Here is a 12,212-nt window from a genome sequence, read left to right as displayed (position 1 = left end):
TAGAGGATTAAAAAAAAAAAAAAAGGAAAAGAGGTTGACTCAAATTCCAGAAATTTAAGTAATTTTTAGCAAATCTTTTCTTCAAAGATTTATACAAGTTAAAGCACCACTCTGGTACATGCAGTGCCAGGTATCAAATCTGGAATCGCAGGTGTGCAAGTCCTGAGATTCTCTACCAAGCTACTTCCCAGCTCCATCTAGTAAACCTTTACGAGACAGACAGACAGACAGAGACAACAGTTCTGTGATCCTCTTGGGGTGGGGGGCTGGCTTTTTTTTTTAAACATGAGACCTCATATTTCACACAGAAGTAACAAAGAAACAGGCATTTTTAGAGAATTTAATTATAAAGTTATTAGGGCCTAGAAATTCTTAAGAGCTGTACTAAATCTAAATTCTTACCTGTAGGCTGTGAGGCTGTTGACTGAAGCTCCCAGATGGAACCAGTATCTGGCACCGACACAGACCTAGTTACTGAGGGAATGACGTTCTGGTCAGATATTCTGCAAAAGGGAAACAGAAACATTAACTTGTTCTTGTTCTTAGCAAAAAGTAGAGCGGTTTCTATTAAGTATTAGGTATATGACCAAAAATTTCTTCACTGTTTTTAACTAATCCACAGCATTACCAAGGTATTTAGGAGAGAAGAAAATAAAGACAGACACTAGTTGCACTTCTGGACTTCTTGAGGTAAATCAAATGTTGATTACTAAAAAAGATACACTTGTCCTTAAGCAATCCAGGGTATCTCAGTAAGAGGCAGTGGTGCAGCATGTTCTAATGAAGTGCACCCATGAACTAGGAGTCAGAAGACCTGGCTTTGGTATTTAAAAAAAAAAATTATTTGCTGGTCTAGGGAGACAGTATAAAGGTTCTGCAAAAGATGTTGGTACCGGAGGCTCTGAGGTTTCAAGTTCAATTCCCAGCACCACTCTAAGCCAGAGCTGTGTAGTGCTCTGGTAGTAAGTAAATAAATCAAGCTTTTATTATTTCATTCACAGAAATGGGGAGAGGTGAGAGTACAAAAGGATCAGAGCACTAATCAGCTCTGGCATAAGGTGGTACCCAGGATATGATAACTGGTGGTCTGACATGCTAAGCTATCTGCCCGGAAACTCTGCCCTTTACTTCTGTCTCAAGTTTCCTGTGTATTAAGTTAAGTTTCTAACCTCTGTAATATGGAAGCCCTATGGTGATTCCTTTAAAAAGAGGAGAAAAAAATATCTTACGATGTGCATTATCATTCTTAGGTACATGCTTGAAAGATACGGAAAAACGAATTGAAAAGTCTATCTACATTCCTATGCTAACAGCAGCAGTATTCATGAGAGCTAAAGCATAAAAATCAACCTGATGCCCACTTACAGGTAACTAACTTGGTAACGAAGCTGTAGGATATATAATTAATGGGGCACTACCCGTCCTTTTGAAAAAACGGCATTGTGCTTTCTGGGATAAAATGGATGGAACTTGAGGTGGTTATGCTAGGTGCAATAAGGAAAAGGAAGACAATCACTACATGGCTGCACCACACACGGAATATCAATAACTAAAGCAAACAAAGCTGCAGAAATAGAACCTCAACTGTGAAAGCTGTGCTTCTGACCAGACGGAATGCAGTGGGCAAGAAGAGGGAGGCACAGATACTTTGCTTTGGTATAACAGCACTGGAACACTGGTGGTGGATGCGGACATTTTCTGCCCCCCCCCCCCCACACACACAATGTAACACAGCACAAACTGACCACCAACCTCATCTTCAGAGCCTGGAACTGTTGAAGAAGAAGTGCCAACTGCTGTTGTTGCTGGGAAGACAGTGCTGCTTTCTGTTGTTGACTGAGAACCGGGGCATACTGTTGTCTTAAAGAGAATAAAACAAAACCAAATGTGTGATTTGTCTAGTCACGTGTAACTCACTTTACTGAGAAAAGGAAGTTCAGTCCACCATCCCCCAAACAGCACTGGAGAGAGCTATACTATATATTATATTTCATGATAAACCACACAAAATTTTACTGATTTCACCCTAGAATAAACGAACTCTTACAGATGACATGGGGAGGGGAGGATCACAAAATGGCAAAATCTGACAAACGCTCCCACGTGTTAATATCCTTTCACCTGGAAACATGTGGAGAGGAAAGCAGACTCAAACTAGTAGCTATCTGAATAAGCAACTTTTGAAAAACTAAAATTACTAGTATGGAATGTTTCAAACTAAAAGTTTATTTTTTAAGTTAGATCTGACATAGTCTGATCTTTCTATAACGAGAACTATTTCAGTTTCTCAGGACACACACAATTACTCAGTCCTGCCAATCAGCACAAAGGCAGCCACATAGGACACACAAACAAATGGGTCTAGTTGAGTTCTAATAAAACCCTACTTCTAAAAACAGGCTGACAGGTCAGTTTGCCAATATCCGCAGGAAATGACAACAAATCTTTCTATAAAATGGGCACACAATCTAAGTGGTTCTGCCAGTCCCACATCACTATCAGTTTAAATTTTTTGTTTTCTCCTGTCCTATGTCACTCAGACTTTTTTCTCTATAGAATCCAAAATTATTTACAAGGTATTTTATTCATAAAAATCTTTGTTCGTTCCTGCTTTATGAGCTAATGACCTTGGAAATTTAATGTATTATCTTCCGTAAACTTCTGTTATTTGAGAAGACAAGGGTGGAGAGATAGCATAATTATACAAAGCCTTTCATGCCTGAGGTCCCAGGTTCAAATCTTCAACAATGCCAAATGCCAGAACCGAGCAATGCTATGAAGGAGATAGGGGGGGGAAGAAGGCATGGGCAGGGGAGATAGCACAGTGGTTATGCAAAGAGACCTTTATGTCCAAGGCTCCAATGCCCAGGTTCAATGCCCCCTGCATACCATAAGCCAGAGCTGAGCAGTGCTCTGGTTACCAAAGTAAAAAACAAAAGGAAAAAGGAAGGTAGCACCACTACATTTAGGCTGTATGGTAGCAATCAATAGGTCACTAGCTGGCTAATGGAAGCAGCCTATGAATTTGCAGTTCTTCATAGCAGAGGTGGGAGCAGACTATATAAAGATCCTTTTGGTGCTGCAGTACACCCTACCACATAGCTCTTACTGTATTAAGAACTGCTGGTACTGAAGATGCTGCATTTGGTATAAGGCTGTGAGTTCCTGCTGCCTGGTCAGACGTTCCTGGTCCATCTCCCCCTAGACATGGAGAAAGAGACACTGAATAAACTGCAAAACATCCAGAAACCATTTGGTATATATAACTGAAAGCAAAATGAATCACATATCGCCACTTCTCAACTCTACTTTTTTTTTACAATATTTAAATTTTTTTGTATTTATCTATTATCCCTTTTGTTGCCCTTGTTGTAGTTGTTGTTGTTACTGATATCGTCGTTGTTAGATAGAACAGAGAGAAGTGGAGAGAGAAGGGGAAGAAGAAGGGAGAGAAAGATGGACACCTGCAGACCTGCTTCACTGCCTGTGAAGCGACCCCCCTACAGGTGAGGAGCCGGGAGCTCGAACTGGGATCCTTAACACCAGTGCTTGCACTTCCCCCACGTGCACTTAACTCACTGTGCTACTGCCCGACTCCGACTCCCTCAACTCTACTTTTATGTCCAAATGCTGAACTAGAACAAACCCAGGTAATGAAAAACTGAACAGTGCCATCTAGTGGCATCTATGTTGTGGCTGCTGCTCTCCCTTCCTGCCCTCAAAGCTGAACGTTAGTTATTCTGCTCTCCAAATAACTACCTCAAATAAACTTAAAATGAGTAATTCTTGCAATCCTCAAGTCAGCTGTTAATATTAAAAATAAGGAAATGTTATAGCAGAGACCTCATAATGAACACAGACTACACTGGGTTGTTGGAGAAGTCATGATGTGTTTTTCTATATTTTTCCATGCAAAAATGCCATGATTTTTCCAAGAACCCAGTATTGTATCTTTAAAATGTTAAGAAGTTTTAAATCAAACAGACTAGAAATTAAGTTTGAAAATTAAAACACTCTAACTTCCAAAGAGGGTGTTTCTATTGCTACTAATATGGCAAGAGTTGGGAAAAAATAAGCTGTAGTGGTGCCGAGGAAACAGCATCATGGTTCTGCAAGACTCTTATGTTTAAGGCTCTGCAGTCCCAAGTTCAATCCCCAGCACCACCGGAAGCCAGTTAAACAGCACTCTGGTTAGTTGGTCTCTCTTTCTCTCATTAAACAAAATATTTTTTAAAAATGTGTAGTAAAAGGGGCTTTTATTTCCCCCCCATAGCTTGCATTTCAAGGGATTCAACTGGAATTTAGATTTTAAAACTGGGAGATTGAATGAAATGTAAAATAACACAAATGAAAGTATAAGGAGAACATTCTAAACTGAAGCAAATCCTTAGTGAATATGGCAGTTTGTGTCTATTTCAGAATAAAACTTGATATATAGAATGTAGGATATGAATCAGCTAAAATGTGGGAACATTTTTTCCTTCTCACAAATGTACATGTGAAAGATATACTGGGGGGCTGTGTGGTGACACACCAGACACAACACACACATTACCGTGCACAAGGACTTGAGTTCAAGCCCCCGATCCCCACCGGAATGGAAGGGCTTCACTAGCAGTGAAATAGTGCTGTAGGCGTCTCTCCCTCTCAGCTTCTATCTCTACCCAAGCGGAGTGGGGGGAGAGCAGAGATCACATGGCTACCAGGAGCAGCAGGTTCACCGTGTGTGCACTAATTCTCGGTGATTAACACCTGGTGGCAAGGGGTGGCGGGGAGTATGTGCTACGTTGACTTAAAATTTTTCTACATGAAAAGCCTAGGTTTCAAGGTATATTCAAGATGAACTCCCTTCTCTTCACTGATATGCAGGGCAAAAGCACGAAGTGATTAGCAGCAGAGCTTCCCGTGGCATTTTTCCTTAAGCAGGTTTGCTTGAGGCTCAGGCTCTGTAAGCTCAAATCAGGAAGTGGAGTAGAATAAGGCTCTAAATCATAAACTGACTTCAAAGAAACATGCAAGAGAAATAAAAGTCAAACGTGATGTACTAAGTTACATAAAATACAGAGCAATTTTTAACTTAAAAAAAAAATTTATTATCTGTGTCATGAATGTAGTGAAACTTTTTTTTTTTTAAACCTCGACCTGTGATTAAGTCAGACACACTGGTCTCACCTATGAATTCCCTTGAAAACGAAGTTTGTGGCTCATTCATCTTCATTTTGTAAAACCCCACCATGCTGGGCTCAGACCCTCAACAGACATTATGAATAAAGCATTGAAGGGTATGACTGCAGATGTTGACCAGTTGACACAGGCAGACAGCCTCCCACAAAGCTCTCCTGGGAGAGGCCCGGACAGCTGCGAAGCAGTGAAGACTCCCCTCTAATGGAGTTCCAGCACCAGCTCTCTAGGGAGGTTACATTATGACCCACTTTTCCAATTAAAATACCAGTAACTAATATTTAAAAAGAAGAGTACATCTTCAGAATAATAAAGCACTTAATTTTTGTTGCTATTGTTGCTATCACTGGGGAATCACTGCTCTAAGCTGACTTTTTTCCTAGTAGGAAGAGACCAAGATACACAGCGCCAAAGCTTCCTCCAGTACATCAGGAACCAAGCTCAAACCTGACAAGACAGGTGTGCTATGTAGGTGAACTATCTGCTAGCTCAGCACTGACACTTCATATTTGTAAAGCCTGCTTTGGGGTAAACTTCAGATTTGGAATTTGTATATGAAAAAGCAAGATTAATGGATGGGAGGATGGTAGAACGTGGAACAACAGGGAACTACAGATGTCAGCTATACTGAAGCACAGCAGATACTGATATAAGCACTGAAAAGAGCTTAGAAACGGAGGTGCTGTAACACACAGGACTGGTTGACAGGTCAGCGTGAAGTGGTGTTTTCATTCATACCTGCTGGCATACTACTGAAGGGTCCTGCTTGCTTAGTGGGTGCTGGGTGTGGAGAGGACAGGTACCGAGTGATGGCAAGATCAGAAGTAGGGATACAAGTTTTCAATTATGACTTCCATTACTATTTCAACTACTGTCAAAGAACTCGTTTTTTCCTCATGGTATCTAATACCTGGGTTGTGCTTGTTAATTCTTCTGTATCTAGTAACAAATTGCTGGTGATCTTTAAAGCACTTACTATATGAGGAGGGGGAGCTGGACCTGGAGAGAATGGAACCCTTCCCCACATTTTCATGATATCACCAAGAGGTTGGAAGCTTTCATCACATGCTCTCTTCACCAATAAGGACATAGTAAAGTAGCCTGCTTGAAACCATTCTGCCATCTCCTGATTATTGAAGGGACCTGTAATAAACGAAGGGCAATAATAATATTTCTTTCTAGCTAAAGAGAAATGAGTACTTCCTGGGTCTGATCTTCATCCAGAGGCAACAACTTATTTCAGATGTTATTGTGTTTACATGTGTGTGTTTTCAATGTGATATAGGGAACCCAGAGTCTTAACGCTACCCAGACCTAAATTTTCCACTGCATAATTTTATGAAGGGGGGGAGAAGAAAAGGAGAGGTGAGGTGAGTAAGACCAAAGCACCACTCCACTATTTAGGGTGTTCCACCTGCCTCTTTCCTTGTTGCTCTCAGGATTCTTAAGGATTGAATCTGGGCCTCATTCATGGAAGGCAAATGCTTTAGAAGTATGTTGCCTCTCTGGCCCAAGTATTTTGTGGATCTAACTTCTCTCCAGCAGGAAGACTGAATTACAGAGAATGTAACTTATCTGCCTAGTTAATCAGATAGTGTGACAGAACTAAGGTGGTCTTAGGGATTTTGCCTATAGTCCTATTATATTAGGAATCACAATTCAGCTTTGTGTTAACATTATCCTTCTCTGAATTCCCATCTCCCACCCCTACCCCCAAACCTAGTCATTAAGAAATGTGAAGAGGTTTTCTATTAAAATGCTTTCTTCAGGGAGTTGGAAGGTGGCTCATCTGGTAGCGCACACATGTGATCACGTGCAAAGACCTGAGTTATAGTACCATGGTGCCACTCCTTTCTCTGCCTCTCTCCTCCTCTATCTCTTTGTCTCTCACCTCTATCTAAAAGAAAAGAATAGCCTCTAGAAATGTGAAATCAGCACTGAGATCCAGCAGTAACCTTCATGGGGTGGGAAGGCAAGCCTTCTACAGATAAGGAATCCTATATCCCTGCCTTCTTTTTCTACTCTAATGCAACGTGGTATTACACAGTTCCCATCTCAGAAACCTGGCAGAAACTACTGTACTTAGGAAGCATGCAACAACCTACCTTGAATTTCTCCCTGAGGGTCTTTGTAATACCACTTCTGCATTGCTTCATGCATTAATGGAACGGAAACTCCCTTAGCTCTGTGCTCTTGTAGTTTTGATGCCAGTCTCTCATCATCTAGTGCGCTGTCTTGAAGATAAGCCACCATCTTCTCAGCTTGCTAATAAAAAAAATAAAAATAGGGTGAGGGTAGATAGCAATAATGGTTATGTAAAGAGACTCTCATGTCTGAGGCTCTGAAGTCCTAGGTTCAATTCCTGCACACCCACTATAAACCAGGGAAAAATGACTAAGCTGATATACATAATATAAAGCTCTGCCTTTTGTGACATACTTTATCTGTGAACAGTATTATGCACAAAGCATAACCGGTAGCAGGTCTGCCAACAATGCTATTAAATAGAGACTATTACCCCCATTTTACAGACATAGAAGCTTAACTCAAAGAAGTTTTATTCAAGAACTCAAAATTATTCAGCCAAAAAAAAAATTATTTAGCAAGTCAAACTAAAACACAAACTGAAATAAATAAATAAGCTGATATGATCAAAGCATATGTTTCTTTTTTTTTTTTGGCTCCAGGGTTATTGCTGGGTGCCTGCACCATGAACCCACTCACTGCTCCTGGAGGCCTTTTTATTTTCCCCCTTTTGTTGCCCTTGTTGTTATTGCCTTGTTGTGGTTATTATTGTTGATGCCATTTGTTGTTGGATAGGACAGAAAGAAACGGAGAGAGGAGGGGAAGACAGAGAGGGGGAGAGAAAGAGAGACACTTGCAGACCTCCTTCACCACCTGTGAAGCGACTCCCCTGCAGATGGGGAGCTGGGGGCTTGAACCGGGATCCTTACACCGGTCCTTGTGCTTTGCGCCACGTGCGCTTAACCCGCTGCGCTACCACCCGACCCCCAAAGCATATGTTTCTAACCGGTGTGCCTTCTTATAAAGAGTGTTTTTGAAAATTCATAAGCCATTGGTCCAAAGAGCAAAACAATGAATGTTAACAGAATAAAAGGCTCAAGTAATGCAATTAAAAATCAAATATCTTAAGACTTTACTATGATACTATAATGTCCTTCCCTTCTTTTTTTAAATTTATTCATGAGAAAAATAGGTGAGAAAGAATCAGACATCACTCTGGTATATGTGCTGCCAGGGATTGAACTTGGGACCTCATGGTTGAGAATCCAATGTTTTATCCACTGTGCCATTTCCCAGACCACAATTAACATGCAATTAAAAATCAAATCTTGGGAGCCAGGCAGTAGCGCAGTGGGTTAAGTGCAGGTGGTGCAAAGTGCAAGGACTGGCGTAAGGTTCCTGGTTTGAGCTCCCAGCTCCCCACCTGCAGGGAGGTCGCTTCACAGGCAGTGAAGTAGGTATGCAGATGTCTATCTTTCTCTCCCTGTCTTCCCCTCCTCTCTCTACTTCTCTCTACCCTATATGACTACAACAATGCAACAAAAAGGGAATTAAAAAAAAATCTCTAAGACTTTACTACAATACTGCAACATCCTTCTTCCCTTAAGCACTTCCACCCCTCCCTCACCATCAAGGAAGGAGTGGCTCTTTCATAGGAAGAAAGTCATTATTTACACACAACAATGTACATATAATCTTAGGGAAATCTAGAGACATGAATAAAATGTTAATACTTCAAGGGGCTAATTTTTTTTCCTTGTTACATTTAAGACAAAAAATACAGAAAACACAGTGCCCAGCCACAGTTGCTTGTATTCGCCATTTTTGGCATTCCATTAACTTCCAAAAAGAAAAAAAGAAAAGTAAACAGCTAAGGGCGACCTCAGAAGAGCAAAAAATAACCCAGCGTAATGACTGCTGCATAGCAGAAACTAATGAGCATGAAATGATTTGAAAGACAATTACACAAATAAATACTAAATATACAAACTTTTCCAGTACTTAAAATCTAGTGTGAAAAAATCTCTCATTTTAAAGACCCATTTGTCTTTTTGCAATGTTTGTAGCAGTTTGAGAGGAAGAAAAAAAAATGAGGACATGACTTTTACCTGTTCCAAATGTTTGAGACCCTCTTCATCATCTGGCTCTGTGGAAACACTGCCCATTCCAGGAGCACCTACAACTGGTGTTTCAACTGCCCGGAGGGCAGAACTAGGATTGGGAGCAGGAGGTGGAAGTATGAGAAGAGGAGATGGTGTATCTGGAGGAATCTGTGACAGAGGTTGCTGGACATCAGGAACCATTTCTAGATGGGAGAAACAAAGCCAGATGAATACCCCTTAAAACACAGACTCTTAGGACTGGTAGCTGCATAATTCAGTCAGGCAGTTTGCTCATAAATGGATCAACAATGTGAACTGCTTCTCCAACACTGAGCTACTTCTTAAGGGGAGGAACCGTGGCTTCCTGGAATAACAAAGTACATCCATAGGAGGACAAGATGTGAGAGATAAAAGGTAGACAGTTCTCTCAGTGTTTACTACATAGTTACAGTTCTAATTCTTGAGAATAGAATCAAACTTAACTCCCTTTCTACTATCTCTGAATAGTAAAGGAAGATAGTGTCCATAAATCTTCTCAATCATGCCATCTCTTGTTGCCAAACCCTTATTAAAAATACCTGTAATTATCTTGAATAAGTACCTATTTCAAATCAGTTAGTATAACTCAATACATTACATTCTGTAGGATAATGAGAAGTACAGGAATGTGCCTTTACCGCGTAGACAACTCTCCCCAGTAAGAATAGCGGCTGCAAAAGAATTCTATCTTGGTTCCTACTTCTAATCTTGAACCTCTTAGCATGCAACCTCTTAAGTGGTAAAGCAGGAGGAGGGGGGAGAGGGGGAGAGGGAGAGAGGGAGGGAGGGGGGGAGGGAAGGGAAGGGAAGGAGGGAGAAATTAGATACAACTGGCATTTCCTCTTCAAAGCCTTGTTTGTTCAATTACAGACAGCTTCTCCAAATTCCTATGCCTCTCACTCTTAACCTTTCTTTGCCAATTTTCTTAAGAGGCCTCTGCCTCACTACCATCCACACCTGCTACAGTGGGGTTTCTACTCACATCTCACATAGCGGGGCTTCCTTCCTGCAGATAGGGATTGCCCCAATGTGCCCAACCCCAGAGGTTTTTCAGCCTCTTATGATAGGCTGATATTACCCAATTCCAAGAAGAAATGCTCCTTCTGAAATGTCTTGCACTCTATACAACTTTACTTCTGAACATTTTCTCTATCTCCCTTTTACTTACCTTCTACAAGAATCACCCAGGTCCTGTAACCACTCCACTTTTCTTCTCAAATTCCCTCTAGCCTTAAATGTATACTCAACCAGGTTCGTCACCACCTGGCTCCTTTCTCTGGCTATCTCTACCTAAATTCTCATCAATGCTCAGAATCAATACTCGAACCTGAATTTATTCTCTCTTCCCAACTTCAATTTAACTTCCACTCTTCTCTCCTATTAATGACACCATTATCCTATTTGGAACCTCAGTCATCTTTGATCCCTCACTCTTTGTTGCTCTTGCAAAGGGCTGAAGTCATTAATAAGTGCAATAAAATGGCAGGATACAAAATCAAGATACAGGGGAGCTGGACAGTGGCACACTGGGTTTAAGAGTACATAGTACAAAGTGCAATGACCCACATAAGGATCCCAGTTCAAGCCCCCAGCTCCCCACCTGCAGGAGGGTTGCTTTACAAGCAATGAAGCGGGCCTGCAGGTTTCTATCTTTCTCCCTTTCAATTTCTCAGTCCTATCCAAAAAATTGAAGGACAAAACTGGAGAGGGTAAGGGGAGCATGGCAAGGAATATACAAGAGCTGATTTCTTCTTTTTAAAAAATAAAAAATAAAAATTAAATACCTTTATTGGGAGCCAGTAATGATTTACAAGGCTATTGTTAGTTTCTTTTATTTATTTTCCCTTCTGTTGCCCTTTTTTTTTAAAAAAAAAAATTGTTGTTGTAGTTATTACTGTTGGTGTTATTGATCTCATCATTGTTAGATAGGACAGAGAGAAATAGAGAGAGATGGGGAAGACTAAGAGGGTGAGAGAAAGACACCTGCAAACCTGCTTCATCACCTGTAAAGCGACTCCCCTGCAGGTGAGGAGCTGGGGGCTGCAACCGGGATCCTTATGCTGGTCCTTGCACTTGATCCGCTGCACTACCGCCCGACTCCCAAGAGCTGATTTCTATCCCATGACTGTATCAGTCCTACTTCCTCACTTAATGTTCTTACTCAACTCATTTGACTACATTTACCTATAAATTCTGTTTCTGTTGTTCTTTTAAGACAAGCTCAAAGTCACTTGTTATTGAAACATTCCAAGAGTCTATCAGAAGCTCCTATCATAATTATATGCCCTAGATATGCAGTCTTTATTCTGCAGGTATGAAGCTTTCTCAAACTACATGTGCCTGAATCAATCACATCACAAAATCTCCCAAGAATAATGCCCCAGGTGTGCACATTCAAGAAAATGAACCAAAAGTAATTTAGAGGCACAGAACTGAAACAATGACTACTAGCAATGAGACAGTGCTCGGGATATACAAGTCCCTTAGCACTGGAACAGACAGTAGAGTCACTCAAGGATGTATCAGCTGATATTAAAACTGAATGGGAGAAGGGAAGGGCCAGACCATGGCAGGCTAATAGGGCGAGTTAAAGGGCCTGAATTTATAGGCTGAAATCAATTAGCCCTCAACATAAACACTACAATGCAATTTAAAGAGCATGTACAAGAAGAAACACGGGAATGTTGCCTACAAAGGAATATAAGCAATCTAAATACAATAGAGTAACCGTGAAAAGGAACTATAGTTTAGTAGGAACTATAGGCCAGGAGGTGATAGGACACAGATTCATCCATGTTTTCAGCTTCTCTGGAAACATGCATAGCTTTTACATGAAAGGAAGGTGTTTAACAGAGGACTCAGATG

The 12,212-nt window shown here is 40.9% G+C and overlaps 1 protein-coding gene across 4 annotated transcripts in view; it reads right to left on the bottom strand.

The window, feature by feature from the left end:
* Nucleotides 1–12,212, bottom strand: part of GIGYF2 (GRB10 interacting GYF protein 2) — a 127,873-nt gene that overhangs the window by 29,326 nt on the left and 86,335 nt on the right. For all 4 annotated transcript variants that reach the window (XM_016186882.2, XM_060193783.1, XM_016186879.2 and 1 more), the window contains 6 exons: nucleotides 9,315–9,511; nucleotides 7,287–7,446; nucleotides 6,158–6,324; nucleotides 3,110–3,201; nucleotides 1,753–1,860; nucleotides 403–503 (listed from right to left, as the gene is read on the bottom strand). In XM_016186882.2, coding sequence (XP_016042368.1) covers nucleotides 403–503; nucleotides 1,753–1,860; nucleotides 3,110–3,201; nucleotides 6,158–6,324; nucleotides 7,287–7,446; nucleotides 9,315–9,511 — 825 coding nt within the window. The remainder of the gene's footprint in view (nucleotides 1–402; nucleotides 504–1,752; nucleotides 1,861–3,109; nucleotides 3,202–6,157; nucleotides 6,325–7,286; nucleotides 7,447–9,314; nucleotides 9,512–12,212) is intronic.

Source organism: Erinaceus europaeus, chromosome 7 (assembly GCF_950295315.1).
Source record: "Erinaceus europaeus chromosome 7, mEriEur2.1, whole genome shotgun sequence".
Lineage (NCBI taxonomy): Eukaryota > Metazoa > Chordata > Mammalia > Eulipotyphla > Erinaceidae > Erinaceus > Erinaceus europaeus.
Note: the sequence above shows the minus strand (reverse complement) of the source record. Positions and strands in the feature narration are given on the sequence as shown.